Source organism: Daphnia pulicaria, chromosome 8, assembly GCF_021234035.1.
Source record: "Daphnia pulicaria isolate SC F1-1A chromosome 8, SC_F0-13Bv2, whole genome shotgun sequence".
Taxonomy (NCBI): domain Eukaryota; kingdom Metazoa; phylum Arthropoda; class Branchiopoda; order Diplostraca; family Daphniidae; genus Daphnia; species Daphnia pulicaria.
In genome coordinates this window covers 458,328-476,974 of record NC_060920.1, presented here as the reverse complement: position 1 = coordinate 476,974, position 18,647 = coordinate 458,328, and the positions used below count along the sequence as shown (strand labels likewise).

At 37.5% G+C, this 18,647-nt stretch overlaps 4 protein-coding genes and 1 long non-coding RNA gene across 14 annotated transcripts; 1 reads left to right on the top strand and 4 right to left on the bottom strand.

Annotated features, from left to right (window-relative positions):
- Positions 1-4,517: 4,517 nt before the first annotated feature.
- On the bottom strand, positions 4,518-5,403 carry LOC124312681. The gene is made up of 3 exons (XR_006910618.1): positions 5,341-5,403; positions 5,033-5,129; positions 4,518-4,781 (listed from the first exon to the last, which is right to left on the bottom strand). It is a non-coding gene; the product is annotated as an uncharacterized LOC124312681 (long non-coding RNA).
- Positions 5,404-6,023: 620 nt separating this feature from the next.
- On the bottom strand, positions 6,024-9,086 carry LOC124352618 (36.4 kDa proline-rich protein-like). 4 transcript variants are annotated; one of them, XM_046802160.1, is made up of 8 exons: positions 8,935-9,086; positions 8,548-8,737; positions 7,988-8,191; positions 7,459-7,677; positions 6,930-7,160; positions 6,767-6,781; positions 6,500-6,733; positions 6,024-6,385 (listed from the first exon to the last, which is right to left on the bottom strand). In XM_046802160.1, the coding sequence occupies exons 1-8, from the start codon at positions 8,956-8,958 to the stop codon at positions 6,222-6,224; spliced, it is 1,281 nt and encodes a 426-aa protein (XP_046658116.1). In that variant the 5' UTR covers positions 8,959-9,086; the 3' UTR covers positions 6,024-6,221. The 4 variants fall into 4 exon arrangements, with proteins under 4 accessions (XP_046658116.1, XP_046658117.1, XP_046658115.1 ...); XM_046802161.1 differs by having other exon boundaries at positions 6,500-6,700; XM_046802159.1 differs by having other exon boundaries at positions 6,500-6,781.
- A 545-nt stretch (positions 9,087-9,631) lies between these two features.
- LOC124352616 (large neutral amino acids transporter small subunit 2-like) lies at positions 9,632-12,488 on the top strand. 4 transcript variants are annotated; one of them, XM_046802156.1, is made up of 10 exons: positions 9,632-9,855; positions 9,920-10,356; positions 10,579-10,797; positions 10,885-11,113; positions 11,192-11,236; positions 11,302-11,425; positions 11,504-11,704; positions 11,765-11,914; positions 11,981-12,158; positions 12,242-12,488. In XM_046802156.1, the coding sequence occupies exons 2-10, from the start codon at positions 10,083-10,085 to the stop codon at positions 12,310-12,312; spliced, it is 1,491 nt and encodes a 496-aa protein (XP_046658112.1). In that variant the 5' UTR covers positions 9,632-9,855; positions 9,920-10,082; the 3' UTR covers positions 12,313-12,488. The 4 variants fall into 4 exon arrangements, with proteins under 4 accessions (XP_046658112.1, XP_046658111.1, XP_046658113.1 ...); XM_046802155.1 differs by having other exon boundaries at positions 9,909-10,356; XM_046802158.1 differs by lacking the exon at positions 9,632-9,855 and having other exon boundaries at positions 10,062-10,166; positions 10,250-10,356.
- Positions 12,489-12,653: 165 nt separating this feature from the next.
- LOC124352620 (FK506-binding protein 2-like) lies at positions 12,654-14,597 on the bottom strand. 4 transcript variants are annotated; one of them, XM_046802166.1, is made up of 6 exons: positions 14,270-14,591; positions 14,132-14,198; positions 13,975-14,071; positions 13,803-13,915; positions 13,425-13,655; positions 12,849-13,009 (listed from the first exon to the last, which is right to left on the bottom strand). In XM_046802166.1, exons 1-5 carry the CDS (start codon positions 14,440-14,442, stop codon positions 13,467-13,469), a joined length of 639 nt encoding a protein of 212 aa, XP_046658122.1. In that variant the 5' UTR covers positions 14,443-14,591; the 3' UTR covers positions 12,849-13,009; positions 13,425-13,466. The 4 variants fall into 4 exon arrangements, with proteins under 4 accessions (XP_046658124.1, XP_046658122.1, XP_046658123.1 ...); XM_046802167.1 differs by lacking the exon at positions 12,849-13,009 and adding an exon at positions 13,161-13,234; XM_046802168.1 differs by lacking the exon at positions 13,425-13,655 and having other exon boundaries at positions 12,654-13,009; positions 14,270-14,597.
- A 625-nt stretch (positions 14,598-15,222) lies between these two features.
- On the bottom strand, positions 15,223-17,965 carry LOC124352615 (Y+L amino acid transporter 2-like). Its single transcript, XM_046802154.1, has 7 exons — positions 17,498-17,965; positions 16,670-17,417; positions 16,434-16,602; positions 16,154-16,354; positions 15,925-16,074; positions 15,669-15,846; positions 15,223-15,587 (listed from the first exon to the last, which is right to left on the bottom strand). Exons 2-7 carry the CDS (start codon positions 17,395-17,397, stop codon positions 15,517-15,519), a joined length of 1,497 nt encoding a protein of 498 aa, XP_046658110.1. The 5' UTR covers positions 17,398-17,417; positions 17,498-17,965; the 3' UTR covers positions 15,223-15,516.
- Positions 17,966-18,647: the final 682 nt, after the last annotated feature.

Sequence of the window (18,647 nt, the reverse complement as noted above, 5' to 3'; positions counted from 1 at the left end):
GACATCCATTAACATATCCTGTAACAAGGAAACCCTTTCAATTTGTAAAAAATCAGAATCGTCATTTCAAATTCATTGAAGTGGTGATTTTCAGTTCCTGGAAGATTTTCTATCAACCCTTATTTCTATTTCTTTTCCTTCATGTATGTCTTAATAGATTCATTGATTTTAAAGACTTGAAATAGGGTATTGGACATCCATTAACATATCCTGTAACAAGGAAACCCTTTGAATTTGTAAAACAATCAGAATCGTCATTTCAAATTTATTGAAGTGGTGATTTTCAGTTCCTGGAAGATTTTCTATTAACCCTTATTTCTATTTCTTTTCCTTCATGCATGTCTTAATAGATTAATTGATTTTAAAAATTTGAATAACTGTATTGGACATCCAGTAAAACATATCCTGTAACAAGGAAACTGTTTGAACTTGTAAAACAATCAGAATCGTCATTTTAAATTCATTGAAGTGGTGATTTTCAGTTTATGGAAGATTTTCTATCAACCCTTATTTTTTTTTCTTTTCCTTCATGTATGTCTTAATAGATTCATTGATTTTAAAGACTTGAAATAGGGTATTGGACATCCATTAACATATCCTGTAACAAGGAAACCCTTTGAATTTGTAAAACAATCAGAATCGTCATTTCAAATTTATTGAAGTGGTTATTTTCAGTTCCTGGAAGATTTTCTATTAACCCTTATTTCTATTTCTTTTCCTTCATGCATGTCTTAATAGATTCATTGATTTTAAAGACTTGAAATAGTGTATTGGACATCCATTAACATATCCTGTAACAAGGAAACCCTTTGAATTTGTAAAACAATCAGAATCGTCATTTCAAATTCATTGAAGTGGTTTTTTTCAGTTCCTGGAAGATTTTCTATCAACCCTTATTTCAATTTCTTTTCCTTCATGCATGTCTTAAAAGATTAATTGATTTTAAAGATTTGAATAACCGTATTGGACATCCATTAACATATCCTGTAACAAAGAAACTGTTTTCAACTTGTAAAACAATCAGAATCGTCATTTTTAAATTTATGGAAGTGGTGTTTTTCAGTTTATGGAAGATGTTATATCCACACTTATTTCTATTTCATTTCCATCATGAATTTCTTAATAGATTCATTGATTTTAAAGACTTGAAATAGTGTATTGGACATCCATTAACATATCCTGTAACAAGGAAACCCTTTGAATTTGTAAAACAATCAGAATCGTCATTTCAAATTCATTGAAGTGGTGATTTTCAGTTCCTGGAAATTTTTCTATCAACCCTTATTTCTATTTCTTTTCCATCATGAATTTCTTAATAGATTCATTGATTTTAAAAACTTGAAATAGTGTATTGGACATCCATTAACATATCCTGTAACAAGGAAACCCTTTGAATTTGTAAAACAATCAGAATCGTCATTTCAAATTCATTGAAGGGTGATTTTCAGTTTATGGAAGATTTTCTGTCAACCCTTATTTCTATTTCTTTTCTTTCATGTATGTCTTAATAGATTTATTGATTTTAAAGACTTGAAATAGTGTATTGGGCATCCATTAACATATCCTGTAACAAGGAAACCCTTTGAATTTGTAAAACAATCAGAATCGTCATTTCAAATTCATTGAAGTGGTGATTTTCAGTTCCTGGAAGATTTTCTATCAACCCTTATTTCTATTTCTTTTCCATCATGAATTTCTTAATAGATTCATTGATTTTAAAGACTTGAAATAGTGTTTTTGACATCCATTAACATATCCTGTAACAAGGAAACCCTTTGAATTTGTAAAACAATCAGAATCGTCATTTTAAATTCATTGAAGGGTGATTTTCAGTTTATGGAAGATTTTCTGTCAACCCTTATTTCTATTTCTTTTCTTTCATGCATGTTTTAATAGATTTATTGATTTTAAAGACTTGAAATAGTGTATTGGACATCCATTAACATATCCTGTAACAAGGAAACCCTTTGAATTTGTAAAACAATCAGAATCGTCATTTCAAATTCATTGAAGTGGTGATTTTCAGTTCCTGGAAGATTTTCTATCAACCCTTATTTCTATTTCTTTTCCTTCATGCATGTCTTAATAGATTAATTGATTTGAAAGATTTGAATAACTGTATTGGACATCCATTAACATATCCTGTAACAAAGAAACTGTTTTCAACTTGTAAAACAATCAGAATCGTCATTTTTAAATTTATGGAAGTGGTGTTTTTCAGTTTATGGAAGATTTTATATCCACCCTTATTTCTATTTCATTTCCATCATGAATTTCTTAATAGATTCATTGATTTTAAAGACTTGAAATAGTGTATTGGACATCCATTAACATATCCTGTAACAAGGAAACCCTTTGAATTTGTAAAACAATCAGAATCGTCATTTTAAATTCATTGAAGGGTGATTTTCAGTTTATGGAAGATTTTCTGTCAACCCTTATTTCTATTTATTTTCTTTCATGCATGTCTTAATAGATTTATTGATTTTAAAGACTTGAAATAGTGTATTGGACATCCATTAACATATCCTGTAACAAGGAAACCTTTTGAATTTGTAAAACAATCAGAATCGTCATTTCAAATTCATTGAAGTGGTGATTTTCAGTTCCTGGAAGATTTTCTATCAACCCTTATTTCTATTTCTTTTCCTTCATGCATGTCTTAATAGATTAATTGATTTGAAAGATTTGAATAACTGTATTGGACATCCATTAACATATCCTGTAACAAGGAAACTGTTTTCAACTTGTAAAACAATCAGAATCGTCATTTTTAAATTTATTGAAGTGGTGTTTTTCAGTTTATGGAAGATTTTATATCCACCCTTATTTCTATTTCATTTCCATCATGAATTTCTTAATAGATTCATTGATTTTAAAGACTTGAAATAGTGTATTGGACATCCATTAACATATCCTGTAACAAGGAAACCCTTTGAATTTGTAAAACAATCAGAATCGTCATTTCAAATTCATTGAAGTGGTTATTTTCGGTTCCTGGAAGATTTTCTATCAACCCTTATTTTTATTTGTTTTCCTTCATGCAGTTTATTGGACATCCATTAACATATCCTGTAACAAGGAAACCCTTTAAATTTGTTAAACAATCAGAATCGTCATTTCAAATTCATTGAAGTGGTGATTTTCAGTTCCTGGAAGATTTTCTATCAACCCTTATTTCTATTTCTTTTCCTTCATGTATGTCTTAATAGATTCATTGATTTTTTTTGCATAATGCAAGCAGAATCGTCATTTCAAATTCATTGAATTGGTGATTTTCAGTTCCTGGAAGATTTTCTATCAACTCTTATTTCTATTTATTTTCCTTCATGAATGTCTTAATAGATTCATTGATTTTAAAGACTTTAAAAAGTGTATTGGACATCGAATTAACATATCGTGTAACAAGAAATTTGTTTAAACTTGTAAAATAATTTATATCGTCATTTCAAATTCATTGAAGTTGTATTTTCACTTCCTGGAAGATTTTCTATCAACTCTTATTTATTTCTTTTACTTCATGAATGTCTTAATAGATTCATTGATTTTAAATACTTTAAATAGTGTATTGGACATCGAATTAACATATTGTGTAACAAGAAATTTGTTTAACTTTTAAAACAATTTATATCGTGTACAAGTGATAGGTTGCATTGGTGTTGAAGAAATACTAAAAAAACGTACAAAACATTCAGCCTGAAATATTTCCAAATCGTTGTGGAGACCTTTCCTATCACATGTATTAGTATTTTTTGTGTTGAATCAGTTTAAAATACTCTTTTTTACAATTATTATAAGAAGAAACTCAGTACATGTGACAGGTTGCATTGGTGTTGAAGAAATACCAAAAAAACGTACAAAACATCTAGCCTGAAATATTTCCAAATCGTGGTGGAGACTTTTCTTATTACATGTATTAGTATTTTTCGTGTTGAATCAGTATAGAATACTCTATTTTACAATAATTATAAGAAGAAACTCAGTAGGTTGCATTGGTGTTGAAGAAATACCAAAAAAACGTACAAAACATCTAGCCTGAAATATTTCCAAATCGTGGTGGAGACCTTTCCTATCACATGTATTAGTATTTTTCGTGTTGAATCAGAATAGAATGCTCTATTTTACAATAATTATAAGAAGAAACTCAGTACATGTGACAGGTTGCATTGGTGTTGAAGAAATACCAAAAAAACGTCCCAAACGTCTAGCCTGAAATATTTCCAAATCGTGGTGGAGACCTTTCATATCATCGTGGCTCCTATGCTCCTGCTCCTGCTCCTGCTCCTGCTCCTGCTCCTGCTCCTGCTCCTGCTCCTGCTCCTGCTCCTGCTCCTGCTCCTGCAAAAGTAGCGCTAGTTGACGCCAAATTCATACTTAAGTTTTACTTTTAGTCGCTAGAGCCTAGATGCCATTTTCGAGGAACGCAGTTCAAACCGTTTTTCATTTTCCAGGCGCGCAGTTCAAACCGTTTCCATTTTCTACGCGCGCAGTTCATTAATTTTTTGGCACAATTGTTATTTAATTTTTTGACATAGTTTATTGCAATCTGAATAATACATTTCTTGTGAAAAAACGAAAGCGGAACGAAAGTCCTAAATGGTGAATTTCAACAAGAAAATATATTTAACCGGTTAATAAATCAGTTCGAGGACAACACAGCTTCTTTGTTCCTGTTAAACATGTTTTTCCGTCTCCTCTTTTGTGAACAGAAATAGTATTATAAAAATTGCCACATTGTCCAAAACAAAATGGTGATGTTCCACTCCAAAAACATCCGTTCACTGCAAAAAAAAATTTAAGTTTATTTAATTTTGCTGCCTCAATTTTTATTCATTCAAATATGTTGTGATTTTTAACCAATTTAAATTTTTTGTTGGTTGATTCTTAATAGTTTGGAAAGAAGATTTAAATGGGATTATAAAGAATCAATCTGCCAAAAATAATCAAAATTGTCGCGGTTTCGATGTGGTATTAACTTAAATTTAATTGCCTTTAAAGCAATAGGCCTAAATAATGGAATAATTTTTCTTACTTGGGGTTGGCTGGGCAACTTCAACTTGGGGTGTCGCTAATTGAGAACTAACAATCTGTGCATTCGAAGAAAGAATGGTGATAGAAATCATCAGTACCTGAAAATAACACGATCTCTTTCAATTCAAGTTTCTCTCATATTAGCATGGCCTAATTATTTGTTAGTTTTAAAAAAATATATTTAAATATTTATATCCCTTTTATTGAACAACCAGAGTTTTTTTTTCTCTTTCAACCAATAAAAATGTTTTAACTTATAAACGTTGGCTTAATTCAAATTCTATCATAGGCCCATAACGAATAACGTACCACTATGGCAGATGAGAACTTCATGGTTTTTAGATAGAAGACTTGACGCTCAACTGTATTAACTATAACCTCTTGACGGGTTGAACTTCGGAAAACAAATGAAAAGGAAGTTTAGTCAGCATTTTCTTTACATCGAGAGAAGGCCAATAGCAGCAGGCTTGTATAATGACAGGATTGAGAGAGAACTTTGCAATAGAGTATAGAAATGTCGCTCGCTTATTGGTTTGTGGTTTCTGATAAAACACTTGATTGTGTTCAAATTGTAACGATACACGAAAACATGGTTTCCGTTTTCAAAATTAGATGCATATAGGATTTCGAGATATTGCGCTGTTGTGGCTTTGATGGGAATGTTGCAACATACTGAGTTAATTTTCTGTTTTAATATACCGCTACAATATTGTCGTGCTTTAGATTTTCCAACGTTTTTATCTTTTTTATGCAGCCAATATGATGGCTAATGAAGGAAAAATCCAAAGGAGGGTAAGCGAAGCTAATATATGGCGGTTTTGGTGCAGCAGGGGCAAAGCCAAGATCTCTTAAACGAACTTAAATTAGGCTACTTCAAATAATGTTTGTCATGATGAATCAATCAACGTCAATGATGAATCAATATATAATGTCTAGTTTTCTTAAGGAACTGTGTTTGCTTAAGTGGAAATATGAACTGAAACAAGGCACAGTGCAGTCGTCTTCCTATATTGGTAATAGATCTCTACAATCAACCATACAAAAAAGGAATCATGTGATGCGTTGCTGGTCTGAGCAAACATGCAATTTCACATTTACATATTTTTTTTTTGCAATTCCATATCATATTCGATTCATTTATTTCTTGTAACAACACGGAAAAAAATGTGAATTTCAACAAGACACCATTTTCAACGTGATCTCAGCAACGCAGCAGTTCCAGGACAACACAGCCTCTTTGTTCCAGTTAAACATCTTTTTCCGTCTCCACTTTTGTCTGAAGCAATGGTTTTATAAAATCGGCCACAATGTCCAGCACAAAATGGGGATGTTCCACTCCAAAAACATCCTGCCACTGGAAAAAATGTAAAATGATTGACGTATATTTAAATGTAATGCCTGAAGTTCCATTCACACCTCGTAAATATATATCGATAATATTCATATAATGATTTATTCCCTTTCTTACTTGAGTTTACTTGATGCACTACGGGAGGAATCGGAACTTGGGGTACCGGAACTTGGGGAACCGGTACTGGTACCGGAACTTGGGGAACCGGTACTGGTACCGGAACTTGGGGTCCTGGAACTTGGGGTGTCACAGCTTCGGGTGTTACATTTGCAGGTGGTGTCACAGCTTCGGGTGTTACATTTGCAGGTGGTGTCACAGCTTCGGGTGTTACATTTGCAGGTGGTGTCACAGCTTCGGGTGTTACATTTGCAGGTGGTGTCACACCTTGGGGTGTAACATCTTAGGGTATCATTAATTGAGAATTAACAGTCTGAATTGAATTATAATTTTCATATTATTTCTAAGTTGCCTGACAAATGGGTTATTAACCTAAATGGGTTCTAAACCAATAAATTGTAGGCCTATAATGACAAATGATCTCTCTTACTTGGATTTTCTTGAGGTAGGCCTACTACAACATTAGGTACTACAACTTGGGGTGTGACATCTTGAGGTATTACAACTTGGGGCGCTGTCACATCTTGAGAGGTCACGTCTTGGGGTATCACATCATTTTGGGGAGTCACGACTTGGGGTGTCACATCTTGGGGTGGAACTGTCACATCTTGGGGTGGCATATTTTGTGTCGTCACGTCTTGAGGTGCCACATCTTGGGTGCCTAAATTGAATTATTTTTTTCATATAATTTCAAAGTTTTTATAGGGTTGACGAATATTCTACGTATTTATATATTTGATGCGAATTATTATATGATGTATAGAGTATCAGTAATCTCAATAATCTGATTATCTACGGTTTCATACGGAAAACAAAATCTTAGCCTCAATTATTTGAGACACAAATGGGACGGTCGGGACGGTCGCACCGAGGTATTGACGTGATATTACCTTAAACCTGCTAAATTGGTTCTAAACCAATTATATTATTGTAGGCCTATAACAAATGATCTCTCTTACCTGGATTTTCTTGAGGTACTACAACGTTAGGTACTACAAATTGGGGTGTCACATCTTGAGGTTTTGCATCTTGAGATGTCACGTCTTGGGGTATTACATTTTGGGGAGTCACGACTTCGGGAGTCACGACTTCGGGAGTCACATCTTGGGGTGGAACTGTCACATCTTGGGGTGGCATATTTTGTGTCGTCACGTCTTGAGGTGCCACATCTTGGGTGCCTAAATTGAATTATTTTTTCATATAATTTCAAAGTTTTTATAGGGTTGACGAATATTCTATACGTAATTATATATTTGATGCGGATTTTATTATATGCGGATTATATGATGTATAGAGATTAGAGAATCAGTAATATCAACAATCTGATTATCTACGGCTTCATACGGAAAACAAAATCTTAGCCTCAATTATTTGAGACACAAATGGGACGGTCGCACCGAGGTATTGACGTGATATGACCTTAAACCTGCTAAATTGGTTCTAAACCAATTATATTATTTTAGGCCTATAACAAATGATCTCTCTTACCTGGATTTTCTTGAGGTTCTACAACGTTAGGTACTACAAATTGGGGTGTCACATCTTGAGGTTTTGCTTCTTGAGATGTCACGTCTTGGGGTATTACATTTTGGGGTGTCACGACTTCGGGAGTCACATCTTGGGGTGCCACTTCTTGGGGTACAACATTTTGGGGTGGAACAGCATCCTGTGATGTTACGTCTTGGGGTGTATCTAATTAGGATGTCATTATTTGAGAATTAACAGTCTGGATTTTATTTTTTATATTTACAACTACACACAAATTTCTAAAGTTTTTAGGTTTTGACGAATATCTATTCTATGCATTTTTTACATAGTTCGTGCGAATTATTATTGTATAGAAAATCAGTATAATCTCAATCTGATTATCTACAGTTTTTACGTAAAACAAGATTTTTTATTGAAGACAACTTGGTGGGACGCGGTCGTAACGAGATAACTTGACTGCGTGCGACTGCGTGATAATAATATGATGATCTTAAACGAAATTGGCTCTTATATATTATAACCAACTAGGTCTAAAGATCCAGACCGATAATTTTTCTTACTTGGATTTTCTTGAGGTACTACAACGTTAGGATCCACTACTTGGGGCTCTACTTCTTGGGGATTCGTATCTTGTGGTGCGATATCTTGGCGTGTAAAAAATTCTTGGGGTGCGAAATGTTGGCGTGCCATTTTTCGAGAATAACAGATCTGTGTATTTTCAAGAAGAATGGTGGACAGCACCATCAGTACCTGTGAAAACGAGTTTATTTCATTTTAAAAAGTGCTGTCAAATATCTAGAGCCTATTATACATTGTACGCATAATAATGTGGGTTTTTCTTGTTTCATTAATTATTTGTATTCTTATTTGAACAAACCGAAAGATTTTTTTTTTTTTCACTTTCAACCTTCAAATGTTTGGTTAGTTTCAAATTCTAGTTTACCTACCAATTTGAGAGATGAGAAGTTCATGGTTTAGATTGAAGAATTGACGCTCAACTGCATTACCTACAGGTTAAACTTCAGAAAACAAGTGAAAAGCTAGGAGGTGAAGTCAGTATTCTTTATGTATATCGACAGGAGGCTTATAGTAGGCTAATAAAATGATTGACTAATTTGACAAAAGGTTGGTAATGCAATCACTTGAATTTGTGGTTTATGGTTTGTGTTAAAATGATTGATTGTTTAATACGTTGCAACGATATGGGAGAACATGGTTTCCGTTTCAAAAATTAGACGGATGTGATTTCGAGATTGCGCTGTTGTGGCTGTCGGAGTGTTGCAACACTGAGTTGGTTTTCCGTTATGAACTTATGAGTTATGAACGTAACATTAAACATATTTAAAATTATTTTCTTTTTTTTTTAAGTAAAAGGCTATTTAATGAAAAGGTGCGGTAGCGCCGCCCTTGCTATTGTGAGACCGCCATAGCTTCATAATGTCTCAATTCTTATTTTGAATTATGTTTATTTTAATTTTTCTCCCAAATTGCAAGTTCTGTTAGGAAATCAAGTAATACTGTCGTTAATTGTTTGTTAAATGTTTTCATCGTTAACTATGTATAGGGAGGGACGTTTTGGCCTGGATCGAGTGAAAACTGGGTCATCACGTCTGCTACTTTTCTCGTTTGACACAATCTAATTTTTTTCGTTTTTTTGTAACTTTCTCTTTCTTTCTACATAAGCCATCTAGCGCGAAATTAATCAACTTATAGCATACAGTCACTAAGAAAACCTTCCGAATAATTTGCCCATAGAGCCAGTACCAGTAGTTAAAATATTACATCACGCACATTCATTCGTTTCGGCACGTGTTCCAGAGTAGTAACACTTTCAGTATTTCCTCCGATATCCTCTTTATTATTCCAAGGTTTGACACAGTGGCTTTCTAAATCGCTTATTGTTTCCTGACAATTTCTTGAGCTTATTTGTAGTGCATCAAATTGTCTTGCGGACATATAGAGTTGCATCAACGTCGTTTTATTCCAGGGAAAAAAAGTAGCAACCGAAAACGTCGTCAAAAAATAGGACACGCAAATTGTGACCTGTGTGTGTGTGTGTGGTTCCTGCGTTTTGTCAACTTCGTATTCGTTCAAAATGCCTAAAGTCTCCAGAGAAGAGGAGCAAGAAGAGCACTCGCCGATGACTCAAAACGGCGGTGATGCGAGTAACAACAACAAGGTAACGATGGAACGCCAATTAGGTTTAATGAATGGCATAGCCATGATCGTTGGATCTATTGTTGGATCCGGTATCTTCATAAGCCCGAAAGGTGTCCTCCAGTCGACAGGATCCGCCGGATTGTCCATTATTGTGTGGGCGTTGTGCGGACTCGTTTCGTCTGTCGGTGCCATATGCTACGCTGAATTAGGTAAATACGCCTTCTCCCTTTTAACGTCAATAACTTTAAGCGGGAGGCTGGGAGCGCTATATGCATTTTTAAATTGCGCACCCATTCCCGATTTTCTGTTTTGCGCAAAATGACAAAAACAAACCCGCCCCTTATCTTTATTTTTTTTTAAAAGATTATTGTAGTAGACATGGTCACATTTTTGTTATTATTTTTAACAAATATCTACAAACGGATTAACAGGAACCATGATAAATTCCTCGGGTGGCGATTACGCATACTTGGGCGAAGCCTACGGTCCTTTGCCGGCCTTTCTCTATTTGTGGGCAGCTGTGCTCATCATCATTCCTGTCTCAAACGCTATTATAGCCTTGGCCTTCGCCAATTACATCCTCCAACCGATATGGGGCGCTTGCCCACCGTCGGATTCAGCCGTCCGACTACTCGCCGCCTTTGCCGTCGGTATTAAAATTCATATCGCCCAAATTGCTGATACCAAAATTTTGTTTACGACATTTTTCCTTATATTATGCAACGATATGATTATAGGCGTACTCGCTTTCATCAATTGCTGTAACATGCGCTGGGTCGCCAAATTGCAAACGGTATTCATGGCGGCTAAAGTCATTGCCTTGGGGCTCATTATAACCACCGGAGGCGTCGCTTACTTTCTCCAAGGTGAAAGTCGGGGATTTCAGGAACCCTTCCGCAACACGTCCACCGATCCTAGTTTGATCGCCTTGTCGTTTTATTCGGGACTCTTTTCTTATGCTGGATGGTAAAAGTTAATGGACCCTATACAAATTGATTTAATTTAATTTTCTCATCCATCGTCGTTTTTTATTGCGCAATGCAGGAACTGTTTGAATTTCGTCGCCGAAGAAGTGCGGGAACCAAACAAGTATTATTATTTTAATCAATCGAAAATGAATTAAAACCTTTTGTTACATCATTTTTTAAATTTAGAAATCTTCCGCGGGCTATATTGATCTCGATGCCCATCATCACGGTTGTGTACGTCATGACCAACGTGGCTTATTTGATCGTGTTAACGCCCGAAGAGATATTAGATTCCTCCGCCGTCGCAGTGGTTTGTCTAACACAGTTATTTCCAACCGCAATGAGTCCTTGATGACTTATTTATTGATTTCCTCTTGTGTGAATTCAGACGTTTGGCGATCGTGTGTACAGTTCATTCACCTGGGTGATTCAGTTGCTGGTGGCTATTTCCGCTTTGGGCACCTTGCACAGTAGCATCTTTAGCTCGTCGCGCATCTTCTTCGTCGGCGCCCGCAATGGACACCTTCCGGGCTCGATAGCGCTGATTAGCATCAACAATCTCACGCCAATTCCTTCCATCCTGTTCATGGTCAATTTGAATTTTATTCATTTTAAATTGGCAAATAATCACAGTCGATTTATTTTCTAGGGTGGATTGACTATGGTGATGCTCGTCGTGACTGACGTCTACGTGTTGATTAATTACACCTCCTTTGTGGAGGCCACGTTCGTAGCGGCCGCTGTTGGCGGACTCTTGTGGCTCAGGCGAACGAGACCAAACGCCGCTCGACCTATTAAAGTAATTTTGATTAGTTAGTTGGTATAGATGTTTGGTTTTTTTTATTTATTTTCGCTTTGTGCCCAGGTGAGTTTGGTATACCCGATAGCGTTTTTCGCGGTCTCCATCTTTCTGGTGTGCTTTCCCATTTTTTCCAGTCTGGTGGAAGTCGTCACGGCCGTCGGAATCACCATTACCGCCGTTCCAGTTTTCTACTTTTGCATCGCCTGGAAGAAGAAACCCAAGTGGCTCTCATCGACCAGCAGTCAGTATTAATTCTCCGCCCAGTTCGATATTTTCTTTATTTAACCACTCGATACACATTTTTGACATTTCTTTCTTTTGCAGATCAATTCACTTTGCTGTGTCAGAAAATATTCCTAGCCGTCCCGGAAAACGCCGGAGGCAAGACTTACTGACGGGTGCGCAATTTCAATTCAAAAAACTAATTTTCGCGGCTTTTGAAACCCCGATCCCGGTTTGTTTTGAACGACTGCTTTCCATTTTTTAAAAACGCGGTCGTTATGTGGAAGCCTGTATCATCTCGTGCATCTAATGAAAGTGATATTTCATAATAAATTAATAGGGAAGCGAATGATTATTTTTAAAAAATCAAAATTATAACTATGAAGTGTTGAATAATGAAAATCAGATTGTTTGAAGTACTCAAATAAAATGTGTTGACATAAATCTAAAAAAATATAGTCTATGTATGGACACAAAAGACTTACTTGGAATAATCTAGTTTTCAATTAAGTAGTTAAAACAGAAACCAGTTTAATTCCAGCTCCAGCTGTTGAACATGACTTAACAAATACAAAAAAATAACCGCATAAATGTGGTGGAATGTTTGGAATGCTACAGTCGCCTCTTGAACGAGGTTGGCACTTATAGCGGCATTCGCTCAAATTTAATTCGAAAAAAAAAAAAATGTTTCTAAAGTTCGTCATGTTTCTGGCCAGAAAATTCGTCGTGGGAAATGAAACCGTCGTTATTTTTATCTTCGGCTTCAAATATTTGCTCCACGAGACGAGCGTGGTCTTCGTCGATCTTGTCTGTAATAAAGGCGCCATCAACTTTCAATTTGTTAATTTGTCTGTCAAAGTGGGCTCGAACCTGTAACAAAAAAATATCAACGTTTTTCAACCGATCCATCTTAAAAAAGACTAAAATTCAACACCACACATTTGAGCGAGACCAATCACAGTCCTTTGAAAACAAAAGCGTGCAATGCCAAACGGAATTAGCCAATGGGTGAAGATGAGGATTTTGGAATGAGCAGACGTCATGATTTATTATTAGTTTTCTTTGTACAACATTCCTCGTCGGGCAAAGTTACCTCTGTTAAGTAAATTAGCTTCAGTACGAGAATCGCAACGTGAAAGATATAATAATCTGGTTTAACAAAAACAACACCCCATCACCTAGACCCCATGAGGATTTAAAAAAAAAAAAAAGAAAAGAAAAAATAAGTTCCAAGTCCCTCCCCAAAAGAAAAAAAACTAAGTACTGCACACAACTATCATCACACCTGAGATTTAAACTGGATCAAATGTGTGCGAGAATGGAAGACTTAGAGTTCATCGTGTTTGGGTCCGGAGAACTCTTCGAACGAGATGTAGCCATCTCGGTCGTGATCTTCGTGCTGGAAGATCTCTTCAGTGATCTTGAGAGGATCTTGCTGCTGCGGTGCTCCTTCTTCAGCAGGGACCTCTTCAGCTTTCTCAGTTGGGGGAATGTGCTTTTTTATGTAATCTGCCACCTTAAAATTAAACCCATATAAGCATATGAATAAAAGAAGCACACTCAAGTCAACTGAAAGTATAAATAATCAAATCCAATATTGAAAATAAGCAACACCAATTATAGCTGATGAGCAAGTGAGCACACAAAGAGTCCAAATGTTTACCTCTTCTTTCGACAACTGGTTGTCGGAATCGCTGTCAATCTGTTTGAAAACATTCTGGGGAGGTGGGGCCTGGTTGATGCCCATCAACTCGACATCGAAAAGCAGTGTGGCACCTAAATGATTTGTAAACATGAATGACTCATTCAGTTGCAGTCGCTTTAATCAGTCATACCGCCAGGAATGATGTTTCCAGCTCCCTTATCTCCATAGCCCAGCTCTGCGGGGATAGTCAGTTTACGTTTTTCACCAATGCACATGTCCAGCAAGCCCTGATGAATAAAAACATGTTACTTTTCAAATACTGTGTTACATTTTCAAAAAAGTGTCACCTGGTCCCATCCTTTAATAACTTGGCCAGCTCCAATCTGGAATTGGAAAGGTTGGTTGCGGTCCAAACTGCAAAAAAAAACAGGACAAACGAATAAATTTCACGCTGAAATTGGTGCAAGAATCAGAAATGATATTACCTGGAGTCAAATTTAGTGCCATCCAGCAAAGTTCCAGTGTAGTGCATTGACAGGATGTCACCATTTTTCGACTTGGATTCGCATGCGTCAGGTACAGAAATTACGTCGATTTTCAGTTCGTCGGCAAAAGTGGAAGCAACGATGAAGAGGCAGGAAATCAGTAACAACTTCATTTTGAATTTGTGGAAGCAACTAAGGAATGGACAACGCCGAAACAAACGTCTACTTATGACTACGCACAGACAAGCGAAGGAGTGAAAGGAAAAACGGAAAATCTCTTATCCAACATTCGACCAGCAGCTCTAATCGGCGAGAGCCACGTCAAACTTGGGTTGTGTCCCCACCCATCGGCAACAGCCGGCGGCATTAGTTGTCATGGTTACCGCTGATTCTAAGGGTGGGAATAAGCTTTTAAAAAAACCAGAATTCGTGAGGCCAACAGGTCTTTGGACTGAACTGGCATTCTAGCTCACAGATAAAATAACGAATAGAAGTGAAACGAAAGAAATGGTAGAAGAAACACGACTTGGCGTTCGTTCATTGGTCAATCAGCCTCGCTGGAAAAGGAACTGACCTTCGAATTTTTTTTTAAATGTAGACGCATGTATTTAATTTATGTATGCTGATTTTTAATCTTTTTAAGCCAATTTTGTTTGATTATTATACGCGGGCTACGTGGACAGAGTTCAGTGGCCGTGACAGCCAGTAGTGGGCTGGGCTTTCTTGTTAATCTAACGTGTGACTGCCAGACTGGCTTCAGTCAGCATTTCCGTTTTGAAGCAGACGGGAAGTGAAACAATTTTTACAGTTTTTGAGCTCGGTAAAAGTTTCGTATAAATTTGTTTTCCCTGTATATACTTACCACAAAAATTAAACTCTTATCTTTCTTCTTCCTGTTATTGATTGTAAAATGGCATGTGTTGCTTGAAATCAAATAGAAATTAAATGAAGTGTTGTAAGGCCTCAAAAATGGTATGTGTATTCGTGAATAGAAATATACTTGTGTACGACATTTGACAAAATTGGCTATTTCCTCATTCAGTCGGCTTTATCCCCATTATAGCTGTGATGAATTGATCACTACATTATTAGACAATCAAGTAATAAGCTCTACTTGGTTTCAAAACACTTGTAAGCTCGAAAATCTTTACAAAATTCAACATGTTCGTGTTAATGACTGATTGGCAAATATAAAAATTGTTATCATGTATACTGATTTGGATATTATGTGCGTGATGATTGATGAACTAGTACTGCTTATCGTTGGCAACTTCCGGCACGGCCAGAAATACTTTTTGACACGCAGCGGTGAATTTTCCTGCGTTTTTAATTCAAAATGAATAATATTAAAATTTGATAAATAGAAATTAAATATTGAAATTTGTCAGGATTTGTATACTATTGCTAGATGAGATCCATGTGGGTTTGCGCTTAAACGCTATACAGAAGCAGAAGATTGGTATGGCAGTTGCGGTAATTGCGATAGCCGTTATGGCGCCAACCGGATTTGAAATGATGGGCAGGCAGACCAGAAAGACGGACACCACCATGAAAGCTATCGGGTAGGCAAGATTCACCTAAGAAAAACATTTTTTTAAAAATAAAATTGTAAATAAATAAATTAAATAGTTTAGAATTTTAAAAAATAATTTTACTTTAATTGGTCGGACAGCGTCGGGCCTTTTCCACCTAAGCCACAACAATCCGGAGACGGTGGCCAATAGGAATGCGGAATCGGTGAACATGACGTAATTAATAAGGACGTATACGTCACCAACGATCAACATGGTGATCGCCAATCCTCCCTAATAGAAATAAAAATTCCAATAATTATTACCAAAATTCCAATTTGGTTGGAAATCGTAAATTAGCTTGTAAATTTACAATAAAAATAATGGCAGGAATGGGCGTCAAATTCTTGAGACTAATGAGGGCCAAAGCGCCGGGCAGGTGGCCGTTTCGAGCTCCGACGAAGAAGATTCGAGACGAGCTGAAAATGTTGCAGTGCAGAGAGCCCAGTGCTGACATGGCCACAAGGATTTGCACGATCCACGTTAGGGATCCGTAGACTCGCTCGCCAAAAGTCTAAATCAAATTCTTAAATTAATTTAGACTTTAAAATAATAATTTTAAGTGTATGTATTTAGGTTATAAGATATTATACCACAGCCACCGCGTTGGACGAAAGTAATTCCTCGGGAGTCAAAACGATGAGATAGGCCACATTGGCCATGGCGTAAACGAGTGTGATGATTGGCATAGAAATGCCGATGGCCCTTGGCAAATTCTTGTAAGGATCTTTCAGCTCTTCCACCACAAAATTCAAACAATTCCTGTGATAATTAATAACGATAAGTGGATTAATAGTAATCAATTAAGAAATTAAATTGTCGATATTACCATCCGCCGTAAGAAAAAAGGCCGGAGTAGAACGACAAGGCGATCAAACTGGGATCGGTCGACGTTGTGGCGAACGGCTCCTGGAATCCGCGTGTAGTTTGTCCCTGGACAAAGTAAAAAGCGATGCCGGTGACGATGACCAGGGCCAGAGCGGCCACTTTGGCCACCAGAAAGACGCTTCTCAATTTGGCCGACCAGTTGACGTTCCAGCAGTTGATGAGGCACAGGGAGGCGATGGCGAAGGCGGCCACCAGCCGGACGGCGAATTCCGACGGAAGGCAAGTGCCCCACAGCGGCAGGAGCAGGTAATTGGCAAAGGCCAGAGCGTTGATGGCGTTGGTGACGGGAATGAAAATGAGCAGCGAGGCCCAGAGGAACATGAAGGACGGTAGGGGTCCGTAGGCCTCGCTCAGGTAGGCGTAGTTGCCGCCCGATCGGTCGATCATCGTGCCCAGCTCGGCGTAGCAGATGGCCCCGACGAAGGAGACGAACCCGCACAGCGTCCAGATGATGATGGACAATCCGGAAGAGCCGGCCGAGAGGAGGACGCCTTTGGGACTGATGAAGATGCCGGAGCCGACGATCGTTCCGACGATCATGGCCACTCCGTCCAACAGGCCCAGCTGCCTCTCCATCACAACCCGATGGTCATCAGGAGATTCCTGGACGTCTCCGACGTTCATCGGCTCCTTTTCCTGCTCGTCGGCGTCCGTTTTTTCTCTCGACATTTTTTGAAAATTGTGAGAACCTTTTAAAATTGTCAAATGTAATCAAATAAATTCTACCAGTTGCAAGTGAAGATAATTCAGAATAAATTAAGACTTTTACCGAATTAAAATCTCAACTGTTGGCAGGCGCGTTGAGGGCGCGGTCGACGAATTCTAATAGGAGATGAACGATGGCGGGATTGTTTGTTCTCGGCTGGCACTTTGGTCGCCGTTGCGCAGATGTTTGAAGCTTCCAGTAGAAAAAGAGCGTTTGTTCCGATCTTGCAGCAGATTCACCGCAGCAGCAACAGCAAGTGGAATGTCTATTTTGTCCTTTTATTTTTCCATGTGCTGGTTTTTTTCGGTTTTGGCCAGCGGGGCTGTGTGTATCCTAAAAGAAAGGGCCAATCATCTCCTAGTAGAGTCAAAACATCAGCAGCCAACACATTCCCGATAAGGCAGCAGCAGCACACTGCACACAACCGCTGTCGGTCGTCAAACGAGTTGCCAAGGCGACGACCTTCGAATGAGCACAGTCCCGCGCCGAGCGGGAGCGTGTAAATCGGCCATCAGAGTTGCCGGCCGAGTAGTACATAGTGAGCTGGAAACCGAACCCGCTCCGCGTCGACTGCATGTGCAATGGCTACTCAACCGCCGCGCATACAATGGGGATGAGTTATAACGCCGTCTAGAATCGTAAAATAGACTCGTCTCTATCTTGAAGTCGCTTGAAACGCTCAGACGACGTCTCATTCATTGTCTATAGTTTTGTACATCAATTTGATGGCCAGCTCGGAAAATGTATTAAGTTTAATCGAGGCCACGAAGGAGGACAAAAGTACGCGAGAGAAGGTTGTAACAACATCAGAAAAACAAAAGTCTTATTGGAGTATAGTATACACTATACTATGTAGCTGGAAATATGTTATTTGCACTTCAGAAAAGATAAATTTGGATCTTGGTCAAATTAAATAATCGTGATAATAAAGCAGTACGCGTTCTTATGGTATGTTTGAGTAGATAACACACGACTCACCGTGATTTGTGAGATGTGACGACGACCCAGCAGCAGCAAAGCGATGAATCATTATGTGAACACACGAAAGAAAAGAATAAGGTTGTCGAAAATTTATTTTAGTATGGGAACCAGAGCAAAACTTATACTGCAGCGATCAAACTGTCGGTCATATTGTAATGGAAGTTGACCTAGTTAATACGCATCATTACTTTCTATGTTATTTCGTTTTTTTATTTTTTAAATGGCCAAATAT

Bases quoted from the DNA above. Each gene is read 5' to 3' on its own strand.
- LOC124352618 (XM_046802159.1), bottom strand. From the start codon at position 8,958: ATGAACTTCTCATCTCTCAAATTG. The intron at 7,161-7,458 runs GTAAGAGAGATC...AATTCAATTTAG, and splicing joins AGTACCTCAAGAAAATCCAG to GCACCCAAGATGTGGCACCT. The intron at 6,386-6,499 runs GTAAGAAAGGGA...CATTTTTTCCAG, and splicing joins AGTGCATCAAGTAAACTCAA to TGGCAGGATGTTTTTGGAGT.
- LOC124352620 (XM_046802166.1), bottom strand. From the start codon at position 14,442: ATGAAGTTGTTACTGATTTCCTGCCTCTTCATCGTTGCTTCCACTTTT. The intron at 14,199-14,269 runs GTAATATCATTT...TTTTTTTTGCAG, and splicing joins GGCACTAAATTTGACTCCAG to TTTGGACCGCAACCAACCTT. The intron at 13,656-13,802 runs GTAAACATTTGG...TTTAATTTTAAG, and splicing joins ACCAGTTGTCGAAAGAAGAG to GTGGCAGATTACATAAAAAA.
- LOC124352615 (XM_046802154.1), bottom strand. From the start codon at position 17,397: ATGTCGAGAGAAAAAACGGACGCCGACGAGCAGGAAAAGGAGCCGATG. The intron at 16,075-16,153 runs GTAAATTTACAA...TATTTCTATTAG, and splicing joins TTCCTGCCATTATTTTTATT to GGAGGATTGGCGATCACCAT. The intron at 15,588-15,668 runs GTATACAAATCC...TTAAAAACGCAG, and splicing joins ATGGATCTCATCTAGCAATA to GAAAATTCACCGCTGCGTGT.
- LOC124352616 (XM_046802156.1), top strand. From the start codon at position 10,083: ATGCCTAAAGTCTCCAGAGAAGAGGAGCAAGAAGAGCACTCGCCGATG. The intron at 10,798-10,884 runs GTATTAAAATTC...ATATGATTATAG, and splicing joins ACTCGCCGCCTTTGCCGTCG to GCGTACTCGCTTTCATCAAT. The intron at 12,159-12,241 runs GTCAGTATTAAT...TTTCTTTTGCAG, and splicing joins GTGGCTCTCATCGACCAGCA to ATCAATTCACTTTGCTGTGT.